Below are 23,297 nucleotides of genomic sequence, written 5' to 3'. Positions count from 1 at the left end.
AGGTGTGCACCCCTGTGCCTAGCTGATTAACCTTTAATTTTATAGTAAAATAAAACCCAAAATCACTGGCTAAGAGAAAGAAAATTAAAAAAAAAAAAAAAGGATGCTGGAGGACTAGAGAGAGCATTCTGTGAAGGCTCCCTTTCATTTATTCATTTATGGTAGTCCTTAACATTTCTGTTAAGCTGCCAGCTCCATGGCAGCCCTGTGTACTGTTTCTCTAAGTGCTGAAGAATGAACAGATACGAGCAAACCTATCTTGGGATCTAGCTAGGAAGGGTAGTTAGAGTTAAAGATAATGGGAATAGATAAAGCTAGCATTCACTGAATGTTCCTTAAAGGTAGAGCATACCACAATAATTCCTCTTTAAAGCCAAACAACCTGTTGAGCACAGTGGTGCAGTGTGTAACTCCAGGGATTCCAGAGGCTGAAGCAGGAGGATTGCATGTTCAAGGCCAGCCTCTTGCAATTTAGCAAGATCTCTCTCAAAACATAAATGAATAAATAAATAAACAAACAAACAAACAAATAATTTTTAAAGGCTGGAGATGAAGTTCAATGGTAGAATCAATGGTAGAGCATCCCTGGTTTCAATCTCCAGTACTGGGGGGGGGGGAACCCAACAACTTTATAAACTGACATAACTGGAGATTTTTTTTTCTTTTTGTTGTTCTTTTCTGCAGTACTAGGGAATCGAACTCAGGGCCTCTCATGGGTTAAGCAAGCAGTCTACCTCTGAAATACACCCGGGTCCTACAATGTGTGTGTGTGTGTGTGTGTGTGTGTGTGTGTGTGTGTGTGTGTGTGTTAGGGGTTGAACCCAAGGAATACAAGGGCACTTTACCACTGATCTATACACCCAGCCCTTTTTGTTATTATTGTTATTTTTGAGACAAGGTCTCCATAAATTGTGGAGACTGGCCTTGAATTTACAATCCTCCTGCATCAGCCTTCTGAATCGCTGGGATTATGGGCAAGCATCATGGCAGCCAGGGAGCCCTATCACTTTTAAACAAGGAAACCAAGGAGTGTTTTCTCCTTCAGAACCAGGGCCCTAAACAGTAGGTTTCCATGAGTCAGTAATAAAAATGAAAGACCTTTCATCTGGATAGAGCAGGTAGGAGCACTTTAAATGGTATTAGCACAGTTACCTGATGAGTGTTTGAATCCCAGTGGATGAAGCTCCAGTCTCAGGACATAAGAAATTCTAGGTAAAATCAGTAGACCACTGAGCCTCTCTTCCCAATCAATAGACCACTGTCTCCAGGTAGATGAATTTGGAGAAAAATCCCAAGTTCCAGTTCTGGTAAAATGGAGAGTGATGTAGCCTAACTCACATGTTTTTCATGTTAAGTAGCACATTCTCTAAGGCATTAAGTTTGGGGAAATGCTTTGCAAACGAACTATTTCATGGTAATATATATATATATATATATATATATATATATATATATATATATATACATGGTAATAGTTTTGCTGCTGTTGTTACTAGTAAAACTGTTGGGCAAGAGGTCCAGGTCCAGGTGAGGCCAACCTCCTGGGAAGGTGACCTTTGGCAAAGAATGAATCCTCTGGGTTATATTTCCATACTGAGCAGGAAAGAATTTTAGCTTCTAGTCTTGGGGTTTGTGTGTGTTGGTAGTGGGTGTTTCTTCCTCAAGAATCCACGAGCGACACCTATCTCTGAAACTTGGGACGCAGGAGTATGGCAAGTTCCAGGCCAGTTAGAAAACTCAGCGTGACTGTCTGAAGAAAAAAAAAAAAAAAGCCTGGGAATGTAGCTCAGTGGTAGAACGCTTTTCTGGGCTCAATCCTGGGTTCAATCCCCAGTACCAGAGGGGCGGGGAGTCTATTGTTTTCCAAGTCTCTGGGGGAAAATAATTAGGCTTTCTGTTCAAGATCTTGTAAAGCCAATTTAAAGGATTTGAAATACAACGTCTTGTGGGGCTTCACTGTCGCTGGTTGTGCACAAGGGGGCGCCAGTCGGATTCCTTGGGGAACTGGCAGGGTTTGGGGCAAAAACCCCCGCGCGGCCGACAGCCTCAGTACTTGGATGCAGGATCTGATATAGGAGGTCCCAGGGGTTCATCCGTTTCTTGCACTCAGTCTCTGGTGACCTATTCGCATTCCCCTTCACTGCTCCCTTCTCCTCTTTCCTTTCTCGTGCCTGGGAGGGTGCCAGAGACTGTGGTGGGGTCGGGGGGGGGGGTGCCCATCTGGGTCCCTAAAAGAGCGGCGGGAACTTCAACCGCCTGGACGGCGCGGTCACACACACTCCAGAGTGGAAGGGGAGGCAGCTGTTCGCCCAGGCAGCCGTGAGGGGCAGCAGAGGGGACAGCGACAGGTGCGGGAGCCCTTCCCCGAGTCGAAGTGGGGAGGCGGGCTCTGGGGTCTGTTCCCAGGCTGGAAACACCACCCCCCACACCCCCCCCCCCCCCCCCGCCTCCCAACCAAATCCCCCGGAGAGGCCGGGCCGGCGCCGGGTCTGGAGGAGGAAGCGGCCGGAGACAGTGCAATTTCACGCGGCCTCTGGGGCTCTGGTTCCCGGGCAGGGTGGATGAATTATGGGGCTTTGAGTCTCGGGGAAACTGAGGTGGACTGAGCGTGAGAGGGCGGGGGGCCCGACCCTCCCCACTCAAAAACACACAGAGAAATATTCACATTCAGAGAAAATCCCTCAAGTGACCCAACCGGCTAGGGGAGTTGAGTGATTTGGATAAGGGGCGAGGCCAACTTTCAGGGGGCCGGGCTTTAGAGCTCTCTCCCTAACCGCATTCGCATTCCCCCAATTGGGGGCTTTTCCAATCTCGATCTTCCCTTAGCCCAGCTCCTAAAGAAATGTTAGAGTGACACCCGGTTCGATCTGCTTGGCCGCGCTGCGGGTCGGTGGGCGCGGGTGGCGCGCTCTGGGCCGGTTGTCGGAGACTGCAGCAATCCCTTCTCCAGCCTCACACGGGAGGGGGCGCGGCCGTGACTCACCCCCTTCCCTCTACGTTCCCTCCCTCCCTCCCTCTCTCCCAGACATACACCCTCCCCTGCCATCCCGCTCCGCTCCGGACTTCGGCTCCGGCTCCGATTGCAGTTTGCAACCTCCGCCGCCACCGCTGCCGCCGCCGCCGCCACCAATTCGCTGGCGGCTCAGGTGGCTGTCGCTTCGATGTCCTAGTCCAGGAGCCCCCCGGGCCGGACTCGGCTGGGCCCTCTTCGCTCTCCACTGGAGTCATGAAGGCAAATCGGGCTCTGCAGGTGCTGGGTTTCCTTCTCAGCCTGGCCCGGGGCTCCGAGGTGGGCAACTCGCAGGCAGGTAAGTGGCGTGGGTGCACCAACTGGCTGGAATCTGGGAGCCGGACCGAATGCGTGCAGATCTTGAGGACAGGGGCGAGGGCAAAGGAGTGCCAGGCTGGGGGTGCGACCCTGAGTCTGCTGCGACCACCTGAGAGGGGTCAGTTAGGTGGACAGAGACTGCATTCCTGGACGGCTCACCCCTTCTTCTTCAGGGCTTCGCAGATCCTCTAATTGGTCTCCCCTGATAAGATTGATGTTGAAACAGTATTTCACACTTCTGAGGGGCTTTGCAGGGAGAAGAGCAGGGTTCTCCTTTCTGTAAACATGGGAGCTGTTGTGGGTACGGTGGGCGGTGGGCCTTGGCGGAAGGGCCCCAGCTTGATTTCTGGCACCCCTGGCTCTCACCCCACCCTGGGTTTCGGCAACCCCCAGTTTCGTTGTTTTGCCCACAGGGCGGAGCTGTGGGAGGGTTGGAGGGGGTTGTTGTTTTCTGGTGTTGGAAAAACAGAAATGGCACCTCCTCTTCCGTGAGTGGGCCTGCCCTGGGGAGTACTGAGATTAACAACAGGGCCAAGTCCAGGTGACACCAGGGTGAGAGGCCCAACAGAGGCTGGCTGCCTGCTTATCCTCAACATAAAGCTGGCTAGACCCCAACTTGACCAACCTCTCTTTGTCAACACTTAGTCAATTCAACTAATATTTATTGAGCATCTACTATATACAGGGCCAGGTAGGGGAAATGTTGTAGGGGAAATGACATACAGACTTTATTTCTGTTTACTTTTTCTCTTCCCTGAGGACCAAGTGGGTACTTTGCCTACCTTCTGAACCTTCTGTCCTGGAAAGTCATTCCTAGGCCTAACTCCTACCCCTCTCTCATTCTGTTTATTGTCTAACTCCAGAGTCCTGGGTTACTCATCTCTATTCCTCTTCCCAGTCCATGCCATCTGAGCCCAACCATGTGAGGGTCTCTGGGACTATGAACACCTGAAGAGTGGTGGGATTAGAGTCTTGTTAGTCTCCCCCCTCCCCCAAGATCTCTGCTTGGGGTTTGGCACAGCTAGGGCCCCTTCCCCAGGGTGGGAGTGGGAGAAACCACCTGTGCTTCCCCCACAGTTGCTGGGCCTAAATTTAGCCCCTGGGATGTGAACACTCCCAGCTGGTAGAGGGAGGTGGTCTGGGGACTGGAGTGGGAGGGGCCAGTGAATGACTATCACTGTCTCATCCAGACCCCTGGAATCTTTAACCCCGAACCCAGGAGTCCCAGATTCTAGCTACCCTCCCTGAGAGAGGCAGGAGGTAGACTTGGTTGAGTCTTTACCCTTTATCTGGATCCTGTAGCCTCTGGGCATCCGGCCGTGTCTCAGGCCTTCTATAGCCCCTTTGTCCCTACTGTGATGGGGGTGGGGGACATCAGAGGGGAGGCTTCTGGTTGAGGGGGGGCTGGACATTCTTGTCTCCCACCCCCAATGTTTTCTATTAAAGGAGGGACACTGGCTCTCCTATGTTTTCCTGGTTCCCGGGTACAGCAGGGGTTTTTATAATTCCCTTCCTCCTGCCCTACTCCCCACGTTGCCTGGTTCCTCCCCAGAGTTGTTGTTTATACTCCCTTCCTGCCCAGGCCCTTTGCCCCCTGTGTGAAACATGGACTTTACCCTCAGGGTGTCAGACAACTGGGACTATAGAACTATTGCCTTCCACGCACAGACATAAAGTCTGCATCCGTGCTGTGGGCAGGTGGGATGGACGCTGCCACCTGCAATACTTCCTGATAAGGATCCTAGAGACAGACCAATGTCGATTTCTGGGCCAGCTGTGTTCACGTGTGTGTTTGTTGTGCGTGCACCTATGCACATATTACTTCCCTGTGAAGAAATCTTGGCTCCTCCCTTATCTGGGAAGAAGGGTTGGCGCCTTAACTTAGAAAAGGGGGTGTCCTTCCCGAAGGGGGTTGGGGTTCCAGAAATGACTAACCTTCCTTGTCTCTTTCAATTCAGTCCAAGGACCCTAGAGTTCCCAGTCTCCTCTGTAGAACTCCCTGCCTGTTTACCCCTCTTGGCTGAGACTAGCCCACCCCTTCCCTTCAAGGGGAGTGATAGGAGGAAGAACCCTCAAAGATCAGACCAGGGGTGTATCTAGCAGGAGGGGTTGGAGCCTCTCAATCTCCCTCTCCTCTGTTTTGTACTCTTGCCTCCCTCTGGGCTGCCACTGCCTTAGGGAAGGGTGGCTGCAACAGGTGGTATCTATTCCCCTACTCTCCACCCTCCACACTGGCCTTTCACGGAGCCAGAGAAAAGAGACAGGTATACACATAAGGCTTCAGGGTCCAAGATTTCCCATTGCCCATTGTCTTTCATATTTACAAAGGAAAGTGAAAACCCAAGGCTGCCTGCTAGGTGCTTGCACCCTTGTCTAGGCTGTCCTCCACTGTGTGGAGAGGAGTGCCACGCTGGAAGTCGGCTTAATGAAGCTCTTCTGACAATGAAATTGGTAGAAGGCTTGGGAGTGTGTGTGTGGCGGTGTCTTCTGCTGTTTCCCTCCCTTCTTATTTAGGGCTGGAAAAGGATGCTGAGTGAGTGGAATATATTGGGATAGAGGAAGGGAGTGAGAAGGGAAGCCAGAGTTTAGGAGGAGGGAAGCTGCCAGCTTCTTATCTTCCAGCTTTAAAGACAAAGCTGCCATTGACCCCACCACCATCACCAGCAGAGCTCCCCCCTATAGTGAGGTCACTTGTCTGAGACCAAAGCTCCAGGGTGGAGGGGTATGTGTGAAGGGGGGTGCAAACGCTGCAGAGGACCGGCATCTGGGACAGGGTGGGGCAGCCCCCTCCTCCTGGATAGAATTGCTTCATTGTGGGCTGAACTGTGGCCCCGGGCACTGCCCCCACCTCTGCCCCCATCCCACCCTCAGTAGACACAATAGGGGCTGTGTGCTAACCCCAAAGAGATATTTATTCCAGGACCTAGAGAGAGGCAGGACAGGGGTAGAAAAGTCAGTGGCCTGGTTGAGGGGGAGAGGAGGGTAATCAAAGTTGTGATCCTTGCCTAACTTCTCCCTCCAGGAGGGGAACAGTCCCTAATGTCTTCCTTCTGGATTAACCCTTTTGTACCCAAAGTAGAACCTGAAAAAGACTTCCAGAGGGCCCTGGTGGAAAAAGAAAATCTTGTCAACTTTTCATTCAGGGGATGGTAAGGGCATTCTGAAAACAGAGTAGACTCTTAGGCCATGATTGGCACCTCTGTCTGTCCCTAGTAGGAAGAGTCAGCGGCAGCTGCCTTTTGATCCTTCTTTAATATTACTAGAAGAGGGCAACCAAGGAAGTGTTGTTGGGGGATGGCAGATGGGACTGAAAACTTTGTATCCAGCCCTCTGCCACTTTTCCTCTGTTTTGAATAGTGTGTCCCGGGACCCTGAATGGGCTGAGTGTGACTGGTGATGCTGAGAACCAATACCAGACACTATACAAGCTCTATGAGCAATGTGAAGTGGTGATGGGGAACCTTGAGATTGTGCTCACAGGACACAATGCTGACCTCAGCTTCTTACAGGTGAGAGTGTCTGATCCCTTCTTCAACCTGTTCTCCCTTATTCTGTACAAAGGAGACTGCTTCCCTCCTTTAGGACCACCCTTTGCTGAGTTTAGCATTCTTAAGACTCAGTGGTAAGTCCTAAGATTCAAAGCTGTGTAATTTCGGAGACAGTGGCTGGAATCTGGGACCTCTGATCTGAAGGCTGTAGCCAAGGATGTGTAGGTACTGGCCATTAGGCGGAGACAGGGGCAGATGGTGGTACAAAGTAATTAGGGACTAATACGGGGAGACACCTAAGGACCTGAGGACCCAGAGGCACTTGGAGAGATGGGGAAGGGACTAAGCCAGGACCCTTCTCCCTGGTATGAGGAGGTCTGAAAAAAATAGATAGCAAACTTGAATTCCTCAATTATTTCTGCTGCCTTTTTCACTAACCAAAGTGACACAGTAATGTGACATAGCTTACCCCCTACTCCAGAATAGGAATTCAAAGAGGTCAGGCACAATGGCACATGCTGTAATCCCAGCTACTCATGTGGCTGAGGCAGGACAACCACTTAAGCCTGGGAGGCCAACCTGGCAATGAGTTAAGGATGCCAGAGTGGGGGTGGGGGTGTGGCTCAGAGATAGAGTGCTTGCCTAACATGTGTGATGCCCTGTGTTATATCCCCAGCACTGAAACAAAAAAGAAGAGTTAGGGATTCCTTAATTCCTTAAGGAGGCAAAGGGGACTAAGATCTTTTGCTCCATTGTCTCTCTCATTGACATAATCTGCCCCCTCACAGTGGATCCGAGAAGTGACAGGCTATGTCCTTGTGGCCATGAATGAATTTTCTACTCTACCATTGCCCAACCTCCGAGTGGTGAGAGGGACCCAGGTCTATGATGGGAAGTTCGCCATCTTCGTCATGTTGAACTACAACACCAACTCTAGCCACGCTCTGCGCCAGCTCCGCTTCACTCAGCTCACCGGTCAGTTCCTGATGTGATTCCTTCTGGCCTTGCCCTCAGCCATCCTGCTGGCAGGCACCTCCTTGATGATGACCCAAGACTCCTCACTCTAAGTGCTCTTTCTAAGGTGCTCAACACCTTGACCAGTATGGTCTAAAGACTTTCCACTCATTAAGTAGAGGACCCAATAGGAAGCTCAGGGCATCTGTTCAGGAGAGTGGGTCCTTATGTCATGGTGGGGCTGGAGTTGGAGCTGGGTTTATTACCCATGCCTCTTGTTGCAAAGTACAGTGTACCTTGATATTCCTCCTTCCCTGGAATCCTACCTTCACTCCCTCTCCAATCCCCACAAGATGGAGGACTGTAGGGATTAAATACCATCAGGCAACCTTCTACTCTCCCTGTCCCAGTCAGTTGGAAAACACTCAGGTAGGCCCGGGGGGAGGGGGCATTGAGTCAGAGATGTCCTTTCTTTTCCTTCCCCTCCTCCACTGGCTAAACCGGATCTGGACAGGTGTCTGAAGAGGCGGGAGTTTCTTTGGCCTGACTCCTCCTCTTTCCTGCAGTGAAAGATCTGATTGGACTGTCTGCCGTGTTTCCCCAGCTCCTGGGTCCCTGGTGTCCTTTTGGAAAAGGAATGCTGTATTCCTTAGCTTGTCACTTCTTTTCCCTACCTCAGAGATTCTGTCAGGGGGCGTTTATATTGAGAAGAATGATAAGCTTTGCCACATGGACACAATTGACTGGAGGGACATCGTGAGAGACCGAGATGCTGAGATAGTGGTGAAGGACAATGGCAGAAACTGTGAGTGGCTATGATCAAGGCTATGATCCTGTCCCACCAAATCAGTGACTCCTTTCCCATGTTCATTACATCCCTAGTCTGAACCTGCCCCTTCACTAAACAGTCACCTCAAGCCCTAGGCCCAAAAGCCTGTCAGAAGATACCAGGTCAGTCTCCTGGAATCCAAACCACAGAAGCAGTGTATTAGGAAAGGGGGCCAAAATCTCCGGGTACTAATCAGGGAAGCCAGGTCTTTGCACTGCACATCCATTACTCTTTCTGCTCTAAGATCTCCCTGCCTACACTGACCAGAATCTAGTACTCCCTGTTCATTCACAGGGACAATTTCTGCTGGGTTCAGTTTGCCCAGAAGAACTGTGTTCCTGGGTTGGGGTTGGGGCAGAGCTTGGCATTTGCCCCAGTCCCTCCCATTCAGCTGCCCAGTGGGCGGTGTGGAGGCGGGGGCTCCACCCCTTGTTGACAGGTTCACTTGAGCCCAGCCCTGCTCTCCAAGGGCGGGGAGGGACACTGCCCTGACTTTTGCTTCCCGGGATTGAGGTGCCTGTGTGCTGACATCATACCCTGTTGATTCAAGCAAGCAAGCCTATCTTAGACCTGACAGCCCCTGTGTTCTCTTCCTTCCCATCAGGTCTCCCCTGTCATGAGGTCTGCAAAGGGCGATGTTGGGGTCCTGGACCAGAAGATTGCCAGACATGTGGGTTTGAATTTCCCTCTAAAAACTTCAAGTTTCATATTCTGGCCTACCCAAGCCTGTGTCAGTTTGAGGGTAGGAATGGACTAATGGGTTCAGAATTCAAACCAAAGAGTCCTGACAGCCATGCTTTCTCTTCTTCCATAGTAACCAAGACCATCTGTGCCCCTCAATGTAATGGCCACTGCTTTGGGCCCAACCCCAACCAGTGCTGTCATGATGAGTGTGCAGGGGGCTGCTCAGGCCCTCAGGACACTGACTGCTTTGTACGTATTCACTCTGTGTGCCTGGGTTCTGAAATGGGGATGTGGGTTTGGGGGAGGAAATAGGGTACTGCGTATGTGCTACAAATTTTCAATCTGTGTTCTTAGGCCTGCCGACACTTCAATGACAGTGGAGCCTGTGTGCCCCGGTGCCCACAGCCCCTTGTGTACAACAAGCTAACTTTCCAGCTGGAACCCAATCCTCACACCAAGTACCAGTATGGAGGAGTTTGTGTAGCCAGTTGTCCCCGTAAGTGACAGGAAGGAACAAGGATAGTGGATGCAGGTTTTCAGACATACTTTTGAGAGTCAAAATGGATTGAGTTAGGTGACAAATAGGAGACCTAGACAGTAAATAGTTGTGATCACTAACTTCCCCCATGAGTGACCTCTGTGTCCTATCCTCCTAACAACTATGGCCTTTAGCAGCAACAAAGAGCAGACTTCATTGTTCCATCTGCATGACCTCCAGCTATGGCCTTTAGGAGCTACATAGAGCAAAAGGACTTTCTAATCTATAGGATAGCACTTAAGTAACCTAAAATGGGGCAAATTTAGTGCAGAGCAAGAGGGAGCAAGGACTCAGAAGAGGCATTCCATTGGTATGTTGGCAGTGTTCCCCGCTCATCTCTAATGGTGCCTTCTTCTCTAGATAACTTTGTGGTGGATCAGACCTCCTGTGTCAGAGCATGTCCTCCTGACAAGATGGAAGTAGATAAAAATGGGCTGAAGATATGTGAGCCTTGTGGTGGGCTATGCCCTAAGGGTGAGTAGGAGATGGTAAGAAATTATGACGAGACATCCTTTTCTCTGAGACTAGTCAGGCCACCTCCCTTCACTGAGCTTCTTTTGTATTTGCAGCCTGTGAGGGGACAGGCTCTGGGAGCCGCTTCCAGACTGTGGACTCCAGCAACATCGATGGGTTTGTGAATTGCACCAAGATCCTGGGCAACTTGGACTTTCTTATCACTGGCCTCAATGGGTTAGTAGAGATTGTGCCTTCTCTCCCCAGGTCCTACCCCACACAGTTCATTTAATCAGCCTAAACCTTCCCTATGTAGAGCTGACCAGGAATGTAAGTCATAAAACCTTAGCAGTGGAAAAGGAACTGAGAGGGCTGGGGATATAGCTCAGTTGGTAGAGTGCTTGCCTAGCATGCACAAGACCCTGGGTTCAAACCCCAGCACCACAAAAAAAAAAAAAAAAAAAAAAAAAGAAAGAAAGAAAAAGAAAAGGAACTGAGAGAATGCTGAACTCAACCTCCTGTCCTGAGCTTGAATCCCCTCAGGGACATCCTTTAGCAATCCAGTGTCACTCTGAGGACTGATGTTGTATAGGGACAGTGTCTAAAAGTTTGTCTTTCAATTTCAGATAGAAATATGCTGTTCTTGGGTTGGGGATGTGGCTCAAGCGGTAGCGCTTTCGCCTGACATGCGTGGGGCACTGGGTTCCATCCTTAGCACCATATAAAAATAAAATAAAGATGTCGTGTCCACTGGGGGGAGGGGGGAGAAATATGCTGTTCTAGCTCTTTTCTCTAGTTCTCCTCCTTGAAACAACATAGGTCAAAGGGACTTTCTGATCCATAGGTTAGCACTTAAACTGTGTATGTAGGAATGGAATGGGGAAGACTAGCCACCTGCTGTTTTCACTTTTTACTTGCACATAATTTTAGATCTACACTGCAGTTGCAAGAATGATATATTTTCTATACACTCTTTACTCACATTACCCGAATGTTAACATATCACACATGATTTTATCATTCCTCTCTACTCATACACACATACTACTCAGAGTATTGTGTTTCTGAACCACTGGATGGTGAAGCTTCAGTCATGTGCTCCCTTACCTCTGTTGTATTTCAGTGTGTATTCTTTGAAAACAATAACATTTTTTTTTTCTTTTGGTACTAGGGATTGAGCCCAGGGCCTTGCACCTGCTAAGTATTTGTTCTACCATTGAGTTACACACCCCCAAGAACATTTTTTATCTAACCACAGTGTAGTTGTATATAAATTAAAAAAATTAATATTGAGGCTGGGTGCTGTGGTGCATGCCTGTAATCCCAACAGTACAGACTGAAGCAGGGGGATCACAAATTTGAGACCAGCCTTGGCAATTTAGCGAGACCCTCTCTCCCCCTCAAAATTAAAAGGCCTAGGGGAGTAGCTCAGTGTTAGAGTGTCCCTGAGGTCAAACCCCAGTACCGCAACTCCCCAAGAAAAACCCAAAATAAACAAAAAACATTGTAATCAAATATTATCTAGTTTATAGACCTTTCTCAGAATTCACTAATTGTTCTCTAATGTCCTACATTCAGTTACTATGTCTCTTTAATCTCCTTTCATCTATAATAGTTCCTCAGTTTTTGCTTATCTTTCATGACATTGACATTGTTGATGAGTACAGGTCAGGTAACTAGTATAATATTTTTCAAGTTGGATTTGTTGATATATCCTCATTCTTTTTTTTTTCCTTCTTTCTTTTTTCGGTGGCATGGATCTAATTATTCTGGGCCTCACACATGCTAGACAAGGGTTCTATCATTGAGCTATATATCCCTAGCCAAATTAGGCATTTTTGATAGCCGTATCTCAGATGTTGTATTTGTGGTACATCATATCAAGGATACAAAGGATGTTGTTGATTTGTTCCATTGCTGATGATAATCTTCCTAACTTGGGTAAGGAGATATCTAATAGTTTTTTCCACTATAATTACTATTATGCCCCTTTGAAATTAATTTGCTTGAATCATTTATTATGCCTAAGGATGGTAAATTAATTCTCTTATTCCTTCTGCATTTATTCGTTGGCATTCTAGAATTAGGAAGAATCTCTCCTTCCTATTTATTTATTTATTTATTTATTTAATGGTGCTAGGTATTGAACCCAGACCCTTGTGCCTGCTAGGCAAGTGCTCCAGCTACACTCCCAACCCTGATTTATTTTATCAGTGTGGATACTTAATATTCAATGGTTTATGAACCTTTACAGTCATTATTTATTTTATTGTTCAGGTGTCCCTTCCTTTGGCCATTGGGAGCCCTTTCAAGCTGGCTCCTGTGCTCTTTGCATGGGTATCCTGCCTTCTTTGAGCACTTCCTTTCTTTTCCAACACAAGGTGCTGTAGGCTCAGGTTATATTTTCCCTGCTGAAATCTTTTCTTCAAAGAGCCCTGTTTTATTTGGGTAGAAAATGACTTTTAGAAATCAAGTTCAGTTGGGTTAGGGGTGAATTCAGTGGTAGAGCACTTGCCTAGTAAGTGTACTCCTTACTACCGAGTTATATCTCCACCTTATTGACCAGTTTTTACTGTTCTCCCCAGAGATCCCTGGCACAAGATCCCTGCACTGGACCCTGAGAAGCTCAATGTCTTCCGGACAGTACGAGAGATCACAGGTGAGTGGGAGAAGAAGCTGCCTTCTCTTGGAGGAATAGATGAACCATTGGCAAAAACTGCTGTGTATCTGCTTGAGAAAATCATGTCCTAAGGAATAGGCGAGGGGCCAGAAGAACCTGAAAAAGAGGAAGGGGAGATGGCTCCTTGCTCATATGCGTTTCTTTAATCCCTCAGGTTACCTGAACATCCAGTCTTGGCCTCCTCACATGCATAATTTCAGTGTTTTTTCCAACCTGACAACCATTGGAGGCAGAAGCCTTTACAAGTGAGTAAGGGGTTTGGAGGTGGTAGCAGCTCCAGACAGTTGAGTAATCTTTTAAAAAATATACAGTAACATCTCATGCAGCAGGCCCAAAGCTTCTTCAAATTTGATGGGGAAAGGGGAAAAAGAAAAAGGAGGGAGATTTCCTTTGACTAACCCAGAACAGATTTGTTGAATGAAAAGTGAATCCTCTACATGTTTAATTTTCCATTTGTAGTCTGCCCTCTCATCCTGTCTCCTTATTCTCAGCCGGGGCTTCTCATTATTGATTATGAAGAACTTGAATGTCACATCTCTGGGCCTGCGATCCCTAAAGGAAATTAGTGCTGGGCGTATCTACATAAGTGCCAATCGGCAGCTCTGCTACCACCACTCTCTGAACTGGACCAGGCTGCTTCGGGGGCCTGCAGAAGAAAGACTGGACATCAAGCATAATCGGCCCCGCAGAGACTGTGGTGAGGGAAAAGGCCCAGTGGGTGGCGAGAATAAGGAGTCAGGAAGGCAAGGGTGTAAGGACTATTCTGTCCCAGATGTGGGAGTAGTGTTGGGGGATGGAACCAAAGAGAAGGGGGGTGTTAGGCTAGAAATAATGAGAGGGCTTTCCAGAAGTCCTCAAACTCCTCTCCTAATTTATCCCTTCTTTTCCAGTGGCAGAGGGCAAAGTGTGTGACCCACTGTGCTCCTCTGGAGGATGCTGGGGCCCAGGCCCTGGTCAGTGCTTATCCTGTCGAAACTACAGCCGAGGGGGTGTCTGTGTGACCCACTGCAACTTTCTAAATGGGTACAGTGAGGGGAGGCAGTGAAGAAGGGATGGGGTGTGCTGGGCACTATGGTATATGCCTATAATCCCTATGACTTGGGAAGCTGAGACAGGCAGTTTGCAAGTTCAAAGCCAGCCTCAGCCACTTAGGCCCTAAGCAATTCAGTGACACCCTGTCTCAAAATGAAAAATAAAAAGGGATGGGAATGTGGGCACTGGGCACTTACCCACTGGATGGTTCAATCCTCTATACACCCCCTGCAAAAAAAGGGGTTGGGTAGGCCTGGGATGTAACTGTCCAGGTGGCACCTGACAGCCTTGGTGGGAATGAGGTAGGAGATCCTCATTCAGGATCAGGGAATTAAATTCAGGACTTGGAAGTGACCCCTCTTCTTTATCCCTCACTGCAGGGAGCCTCGTGAGTTTGCCCAGGAGGCTGAATGCTTCTCCTGCCACCCGGAATGCCAACCCATGGAGGGCATTGCCACATGCAATGGCTCGGTATAGTACCTCTAAGGGAGACAGGGAAGGGCAAGACTTAGAGTGTCCAAGGAATGATATGTTCAAATTCCCATCATAGCATAAATCTCTATGATAGAGTGTGTGGAGGATCCTGTAAATACATCTGAATGGCTGGGTTGGTTCTTGCTAGGAGGTATGGAATTAACATTAGGATCCCATTCTAGGATCCTGACCTTCTCTCTTCTACCCAGGGCTCTGATGCTTGTGCCCAGTGTGCCCATTTTCGAGATGGGCCCCACTGTGTGAGCAGCTGCCCTCATGGAGTCCTAGGTGCTAAGGGCCCCATCTACAAGTACCCGGATGTTCAGAATGAATGTCGGCCCTGCCATGAGAACTGCACCCAGGGGTCAGTGATGGGATGATAAGAAGAGGGGGTCAGGGAAAAAGGTAGAAGCACAGATCTAGGGTAAGTGGAATAGAAGTAAGACAGGGACTGTGATTTAAGAATTACTCCCAGCTCTATAGTATTGGATTGGAGGAAGAAGGCAAACTCAGTTTTAGGAACCTGGAATAACCTCAGATCTGGGTCATTTAAGGGAGGATTGGGGAGGGCTGGTAAGCTGAAGATGGAGACTGAGTCTTGGGATAGACTTTGGAGCCCAGGATGGGATCCATAGTAGGTTCTGAAATAAGCTTTTGATGTTAAGCTGTTGGATTTAAGTCTCTGTTGTTCAAGTGCCTATCTAAGAGGGTGACTTTCTTCTCTAGGTGTAAGGGACCAGAGCTAAAAGATTGTTTAGGCCAAACACTGGTGCTGATCAGGTAAGATGGGCTTGGAGATTTTGGAAGCTGGTATATTTGGGAGAGAAACTAGGGAGAGAGGGTGGTTAACTTGAGTTGGGGAGAGCCAAGATTTAGGTTAACCCCTTCATTGCTCAAGAATATATGTATATGTAAATGTTAACTTGCTCCAGATTTGCACTATACCTTTAACACAAATATAGATGACGTTTGTGAGGGAGATGTAAATACACCTAGATTTCTTTGTATTCCATAGCAAAACCCATCTGGCAATGGCTTTGACAGTAGGTTTGGCAGTGATTTTCCTGATTCTGGGCGGCACTTTTCTGTATTGGCGTGGGCGCCGGATTCAGAATAAAAGGGCTATGAGACGCTATTTGGAACGGGGTGAGGTGAGTATTTAGCTTAATTTTGAGAGATACCCAGGGATAAATGATGGGATGAGGCTTTCCTCTTCTCTCTCTGGAGATTTAATCCCTTTCTTCAAGGAAATAGTATGGTCCACTAGAAAGAACACTTGGAATTGGGAGGCTTACATTATATTTCTGATTTTGCCATTAATTTGCCATATGAGGAGCTGGGTACAGTGGTGCATGACTGTAATCCCAACTACTTAGGAAGTTGAGATAGAGGCTTCTAAAGTTCAAGGTTATCCCAGGCAACCTAGCAAGACCCTGGCTCAAAATAAAAAAGGGTTGGGGCTATAGCTCAGTGGCAGAACATCCCTGGGTTCAATCCCCAGTACTATACACACTCACAGAAAGATAATTATTTTGCTATGTGACTTTGAAGAAGTTATGTGCCTTCTCTGTGCCTCAGTTTAAGAATCTATACAGAGAAATTAACATTCTTCTTTCTAGGATGGGTGAAAGGGGATAATGTATGTGAAAGTGCTTTCCAAAGCCAGAACATTGTGTAAAAGACCCTTAAGGTGATAGTATGACTAAATTTCCTCAGCCCCCTCCTACTATTCTCTCAAAGGGGAAACCCAAACTGCTTGACTTCTGATTTAAAAAGCAAAAATGGGCTGGGATTGTGGCTCAGCAGTAAAATGCTCGTCTAGCATGTGCGAGGCCCTGGGTTTGATCTTCAGCGCCACATATAAATAAATAAAATAAAGGTTTTGTGTCCAACTACAACTAAAAAATAAATATTAAAAAAAAAGCACAAAAAACTTCCTCAATTCTCAGGGCCTATTATTCCTGTCTGCCTATGATGTTTCCCGGGACTAATGACTATTCCTCTTCCTGCCCTTAGTTCATTGGGTTCTGCTGCCTTTGGTATCCATCTATGGGGAGCAGGTAGGAGAGGGACATGAGACTGGGCTTTCCTGAGAACCTCCTTCCCATCCACTCCTCAGAGTATAGAGCCTCTGGATCCCAGTGAGAAAGCTAACAAAGTCTTCGCCAGAATCTTCAAAGAGACAGAGCTGAGGAAGCTTAAAGTACTGGGTTCAGGCGTCTTTGGAACAGTGCACAAAGTGAGTGACCTACAGAAGTATGGGGAGGTGGAAAAAGGATCTAGGGCAGAGGGAAGAAAGATTTTGGCAAAGGACTTCCTTGCCTGGTGTGGTGGCACATATCTATAAACCCAGTGAGATGGGAGTCTGAATCAGAAGGATTGCAAGTTGGAGACCAGTTTTGCCAACTTAGTGAGACCCTGTCTCAAAATAAAAAATAAAAAGGGCTGGGAATGTAGCTCAGTGGTAGAGCACACCTGAGTTCAATCCCCAGTACTACCAAAGTGGAAAAAAAATTTCTGGAAAAGGACTGACTTGGGGAAAATGACCCTCCTTTGACTCCCACCCTTAACTCTCCAGGGAGTATGGATCCCCGAAGGTGAATCAATCAAGATTCCAGTTTGCATTAAAGTCATTGAGGATAAGAGTGGACGACAAAGTTTCCAAGATGTAACAGATGTAAGTGAAGGAAGGGGATTCTGTATGCCACTAGGAGAGAGGACAGTGTTACATATAGTCATATAGAATCAGAGTCCTGTGTTAGCAGATACCATGTTAACCATGCTGCAATATTTGGCTTGGGGGAAATCATGGTCTGGGTGTGTGTGTTGAGTATACATGAACCTGTTTGTTCCCTGGATAAACACCTCTTGTATTTTGTAGCATATGCTGGCCATTGGCAGCCTAGACCATGCACACATTGTTCGGTTGCTGGGACTATGCCCAGGGTCATCTCTGCAACTTGTCACTCAGTACTTGCCTCTGGGTTCCCTACTGGATCATGTGAGACAACACCGGGGAGCACTGGGGCCACAGCTGCTACTCAACTGGGGAGTACAAATTGCCAAGGTGAGAGGGGCATGGAGTATTTCTATAATAACTGCCAGGCTGGAGGCAGTCAGGAAGGGTTGGGAAGTCTGACGTTTTGAAGTTGTGAGAGGGCCTTCAGAGTTTAGAGGGGATTCTCAAAAACTGACTCCCCAATCCTTAGACTATTTCTTTCTCCTGCAGGGTATGTACTACCTTGAGGAACATGGTATGGTGCACAGGAACCTGGCTGCCCGAAATGTATTACTCAAGTCACCCAGTCAGGTTCAAGTGGCAGATTTTGGTGTGGCTGACCTGCTGCCACCTGATGATAAGCAGCTCTTACACAGTGAGGCCAAGGTGAGATGACACAATGGCTGGAAAAGGAGGTGGGGTGGAGTGAAGCAAGGGGAAAGGGAGCAGTCAGTGGTCTCTTTCTGAGGTAAGCAGATACTTTATGGTGAATTGAAGGAGAGGAAACTGGAGATGCCTGAAATTTAAGTTCAGAGAGCAACAAAGAAAAAATATGATAGATAACTTGGGGCTTGGAAATGCTAAGAGATTTATGGAAATCAACTGGTGGCATCTTTATCTTTAATCCTCAGACTCCAATTAAGTGGATGGCCCTTGAGAGTATCCACTTTGGGAAATACACACACCAGAGTGACGTCTGGAGCTATGGTCAGTGCATCTGGGTGACCTCTATATAAAATCCACAACTGCCTTTTGAGTCATCTCCTCTTATAAACTATAAGCCTTTCAGATCCTTGTATCAGATCAAGTTCTGCCTTTCCTTTACATCATGCCCATGTCTACTGTTTTTGTACTGACTAGTCAATTTCTTCCTGTACCAGGTGTGACAGTTTGGGAGTTGATGACCTTTGGGGCCGAGCCCTATGCAGGGCTCCGACTGGCTGAAGTACCAGACCTGCTAGAGAAGGGGGAGCGGTTAGCACAGCCCCAGATCTGCACCATTGATGTCTACATGGTTATGGTCAAGTGTGAGTTACCTGTTGACCTCAGCCATTTCTGACTTCCCTCCCTATTCCTCTATGGCTGTATTTCCTTTTCTCATACTACCTGCTCCATCTTACCCCCAGGTTGGATGATTGATGAGAATATTCGCCCAACCTTTAAAGAACTAGCCAATGAGTTTACCAGGATGGCCCGTGATCCACCAAGGTATCTTGTCATAAAGGTGAGCAGGGACTAGGAGATATCAAGGACATTTAGAGAAAAGAGAACTTGGCTGGAACCAGGATCCATTTAACAATCACCTTCCCCTATAGAGAGAGAGTGGGCCTGGAATACCACCTGGGGCGGAGCCCCCTGCTTTGTCAAACAAGGAACTGGAGGAAGTAGAGTTGGAGCCAGAACTTGACCTAGACCTAGACTTGGAAGCAGAGGAGGACAGCCTGGCAACCACACTGGGCTCTGCCCTCAGCCTACCAGTTGGAACACTTAGTCGGCCACGTGGGGTAAGACACCTTCTAATTGCCCAAGATACTGTGTGCCCTGAGCCCTCATTAACCACATAGATACCAGATTAACTAATCAAAGGATCCTACTGTAAAAATAGATTTCTCTCTTCATTTTAACCTTTCATTACTTTTTTCATTCTAGAGCCAGAGCCTTTTAAGTCCATCATCTGGATACATGCCCATGAATCAGAGTAACCTTGGGGAGGCTTGCCAGGTAAGGCCTGCTGGGCAGGGTGGCAGAGTCTTAGGGATTTGATAGGGTTGATAAGGGTAGTGTGGGAGACATTAGAAACCTTTAAGGTTGAATCTGTATTCTGAAAAAAAGAAGGAACTGAACATCCTAACCTTCTAAACAAACATCTCTTCTTTCCTCATCTTTGTATAAATCTCCTTATATTATTTTCCTCCTTAGGATTCTGCAGCTTGTGGGGGGAGTGATTGGTGTCCCCGTCCAGTCTCTCTGCACCCAGTGCCACGAGGACGCCTGGCATCAGAGTCATCAGAGGGCCATGTGACAGGATCTGAGGTTGAGTTCACAGAGAAGGTGTCAATGTGTAGAAGCCGGAGCCGGAGCCGGAGCCGGAGCCCACGGCCACGTGGAGATAGCGCCTACCATTCCCAGCGCCACAGCCTGCTTACTCCTGTCACCCCACTCTCCCCACCAGGGGTAGAGGAAGAGGATATCAATGGTTATGTCATGCCAGATACACACCTCAAAGGTGCCTGACTTTTCCATGGCTTTCCTCAAATTTTCCTCTAATCCTTTATCAGAGGTCCTCTTAATTCTTTTACTTCTCTGATCACATCCCTCTCTATTCATTTTTTTCTAATTTACCCTACCCATTTCTGCCCATTGCTATGAGGTTCACATTCCTATTCTTTCTTCTCAATCCTAGGTACTTCTTCCTCCCGGGAAGGCACTCTTTCTTCAGTGGGTCTCAGTTCTGTCCTGGGTACTGAAGAAGAAGATGAAGATGAGGAGTATGAATACATGAACCGGAAGAGAAGGCACAGTCCACCTTGTCCTCCTAGGCCTGGTTCCCTTGAGGAGCTGGGTTATGAGTACATGGATGTGGGATCAGACCTTAGTGCCTCGCTGGGCAGCACACAGAGTTGCCCACTCCACCCTGTGCCCATCATGCCTACTGCTGGCACAACTCCAGATGAAGACTATGAATATATGAATCGGCGGCGTGGTGGAAGTGGTCCAGGTGGGGAATATGCAACCATGGGGGCCTGTCCAGCATCTGAACAAGGGTATGAAGAAATGAGAGCTTTCCAGGGACCTGGACACCAAACTCCTCATGTTCGTTATGCCCGCCTCAAAACTCTACGTAGCTTAGAAGCTACTGACTCCGCTTTTGATAACCCCGATTACTGGCATAGCAGGCTTTTCCCTAAGGCTAATGCCCAGAGAACATAACCTCTGCTCCCTGAGACATTCAAGGAGCATTTGATGGCAGCTAGTGCCTCTAGAGGGTACCCCTCTTCTCTGTACTCCCTCTCCCCTTTTCAGCCCTGTTTCTCCAGTACTAGACAATTCCATTCAACCCTTTGGAGGCTTTTAAAGACTTTGACACAAAAATTTTGTGGTATGTACCTGGCTGTGCACTTTCTTCTCTTTCCCAACCCCAGGAAAGAAGAAGGTTTTCCTATTTTGTGTGCTTTTCCAATCCCATTCCTCAGCTTCCTCATGGGGAACACCCTGGAGATATGAAGGATCACTCCCCTGGTCCCTTTCTCTCAGGCTCTTACTTATTTGGATTAGACTGTTATGTGTGCTTTTACTTCCCATCAGAGTGTCCTAAGGAAAGGATAGGGGGAAACCTGGAAGAGGAAAGTAAATTTTTGGTTTATGACTCTTAATCCTCTGGAAAGACTGAGAAGCTTAAAGTTTTGTGGAATGAAGAAACAGAAGGAGATACTACTATCAATTGAGCATTTATTATGAGCCAATCATCATGCTAAATTTTGCCTACATTATCTCACATAATCTTTTCGAATCATTACAATTTTGTAAGGTAAAGATTATCCCACTTTACTTATATAGTATTTCCATCATGTATTCCAGTGAAACTGGGATTAGGTAGTAGCATACCTGTAATCCAAGTAACTCAGGAGGCTGAAGCAGGAGGATCACAAGTTTGAGGCCAGCCTGGACAATTTAGTGATACCGTCTCAAACAAAATGAAAAGGTCTGGGGATATAGCTCAACAATAGAATACCTCTGGGTTCAATCCTCAGTACCAAAACCAACAACAACTTAAAACCCAGTCAATTCCTGAAAATGCAAATAGTACCAAGCCCTATAATTTAATGCCTTTTCCATCTTAACTAAGCATTTATGCATTATGGCCATAAGTTTTGCAGTTTGAAGCATGGCAGCAAAACTAGTACTAATTTCCTTTCCCCCTCTTTCACAATTTCAGATAGTTATGTTCTTACCATGAATCTTAGCAACCTCAGCATATTATCTTTTTTCTTTCCTTATTGAGGACTTTCATCTTTTCATTTTAAAGGAAGTCTTTTATGGGCTTCTATTTGGCATGTCTGAACTATTAGCACCACAGCTCTTGTGTTTTGGGGCTATTATTAAGTAAAATAAGGGTAAACAATCACTGTGATACTACAAAAGTCTAATGGAGGACTGCTAAGTGACAAAGGGGCAGGTAGCCTATACTGTGTGTGGATACACTGGGCAAAGGGGTGATTCACCTCTCCGGATAGCAGGATGGTGTGCAATTACATCATGCAACTCAGAATGATGTACAGTTTATATAAATTGTTTATTTTCCATTTATCATCTTCAACCTGTAGTTGACTACAGATAATGAAACTGTAGAAAGAAAAACCGTAAGTGGGGACTGAGCTTTGAAGAAATTAATGAAGCAGAAGATGGAAGATTCAAAATTTTTCAGTCCCAGTGCATTCACTCTTATAAGGTGTCAAGGAATACTGTATGATGGAACCCTTGTAAAAGGCATTGTTTTCTTGGTTTTGCACTGAATTAAACCCAACCCCAATAGCCACATCTTCATTCTACACTCAGATTTGTGCTTTCAGGAAGTGTGTATGCATGGCGCGGTGGGCTCAGAAAGAAATACAACTGGACACCTTTGTGTAGACCATAGCTCATTTGTGTTGTCAATGATCTCCACCCCTTATGAACTGATTCACAAAGGTCTCCAAGATGCACTTTTAGGAGCTATTCTGATCCAGTAATGAGAAGCTTCCAGGTGGAACATAAAGAAGTCCTATCTTCAGACCTCTGTCCTCTTGGATGGGACTGGGGAAAAAATGTCTGTTGTATCAGTGACATTTTTTGTTTTGTTTTTATACATGTCTGAATAAAAATGCCCAAGTTTTTTCAGCTTCCTGTTTGTCAAATGAAAAGTTTGTGAGATAAGAAAGCATTCCTTTTCTTTGCTCCTCAGAAGTGAACAGCTGCTTTTCTCTGTCTCCAGACATTCCTACTCTATCCCATCCAACTTTCTCCAATACCATTTTTATTTGTATTCCTTTAAAGCAATCATAGAGGACAGTCTTTTTTTCTTTTTTTAAGGGTTTTTACTAGGACTCATTACACAGGCAACAACTAGGAATAACAAAACAAAAAACCGCATGCTTAGGAAAGTTAGAAAAAGCTTTATAGATGGGCTTTCTCCTTCGCAAGTGTAATAATGAAACCTCGGATACTTAAGAACAGTTCTCTTTAGAGTGAACAAATCTCTCTTGAACATTTCCCTGAGGTGTTCCATCAAAGGCTATTGTTGGAATAATAAATGCCATCTTCTGTGGGAGTCTGGAGCCTCAGCGTAGGGAGGACATAGTAAATAGACAATCCCTCGGAGTCTGGCTGCCCAAGTTGGCCTCGCTGCCCAGTCCCTGCTTTCAGCACCCTTCCTTGTCCTTCCACGTCCGCTGTGCTCCTCCCCAGCGTTCGAGGACGATTAGACTGGATGGGCCGGTCGCGCCTGTACATCCAGGGATCCAAGGCTGCGCGGCCAGGCTCCCCGCCCTAGGTGTAGACATTGCCCATCCACCTCGGCTCCACCCTGCCCCTACGACTCTAAACCCATTCCCCGCGCAGCTCCGCCCCTACTTCCTCAGCCCGCCTTCTTCTGTTACGGGCTCCGGCTCAGCGCTCGGGTGGATGTGGTTTTTCCCGGAGAGACCACGCTTTCCTTCATGCTCCCCAACGGCTCGGCCTTCCCGCCGGAGCCTGACCCTTCCCAGCGTGCCAGGCGATTCCGGCGTGCCAGGCCCTGGGAGGGCAAGGCCCCAGGGCCTGGCGGAGGGGCGCGAGGGGCAGGCTGGGAGTTGTAGTTCTC

At 47.5% G+C, this 23,297-nt stretch overlaps 1 protein-coding gene across 1 annotated transcript; it reads left to right on the top strand.

Annotated features, from left to right (window-relative positions):
- The first annotated feature begins 3,138 nt into the window (after positions 1-3,138).
- Positions 3,139-22,340, top strand: Erbb3 (erb-b2 receptor tyrosine kinase 3). Its single transcript, XM_026398343.2, has 28 exons — positions 3,139-3,308; positions 6,686-6,837; positions 7,605-7,791; positions 8,450-8,575; positions 9,204-9,269; positions 9,414-9,532; positions 9,638-9,779; positions 10,182-10,295; positions 10,391-10,511; positions 12,860-12,933; positions 13,109-13,199; positions 13,446-13,651; positions 13,845-13,977; positions 14,367-14,457; positions 14,670-14,824; positions 15,187-15,240; positions 15,476-15,611; positions 16,580-16,699; positions 17,039-17,137; positions 17,342-17,527; positions 17,690-17,845; positions 18,091-18,166; positions 18,340-18,486; positions 18,586-18,683; positions 18,775-18,963; positions 19,109-19,180; positions 19,379-19,685; positions 19,863-22,340. Exons 1-28 carry the CDS (start codon positions 3,227-3,229, stop codon positions 20,387-20,389), a joined length of 4,026 nt encoding a protein of 1,341 aa, XP_026254128.1. The 5' UTR covers positions 3,139-3,226; the 3' UTR covers positions 20,390-22,340.
- Positions 22,341-23,297: the final 957 nt, after the last annotated feature.

This window comes from Urocitellus parryii, chromosome 5 (genome assembly GCF_045843805.1).
Source record: "Urocitellus parryii isolate mUroPar1 chromosome 5, mUroPar1.hap1, whole genome shotgun sequence".
Classification (NCBI taxonomy): domain Eukaryota; kingdom Metazoa; phylum Chordata; class Mammalia; order Rodentia; family Sciuridae; genus Urocitellus; species Urocitellus parryii.
The sequence above is the reverse complement of the archived record's forward strand: the minus strand, read 5'-3'. Positions and strand labels throughout refer to the sequence as shown.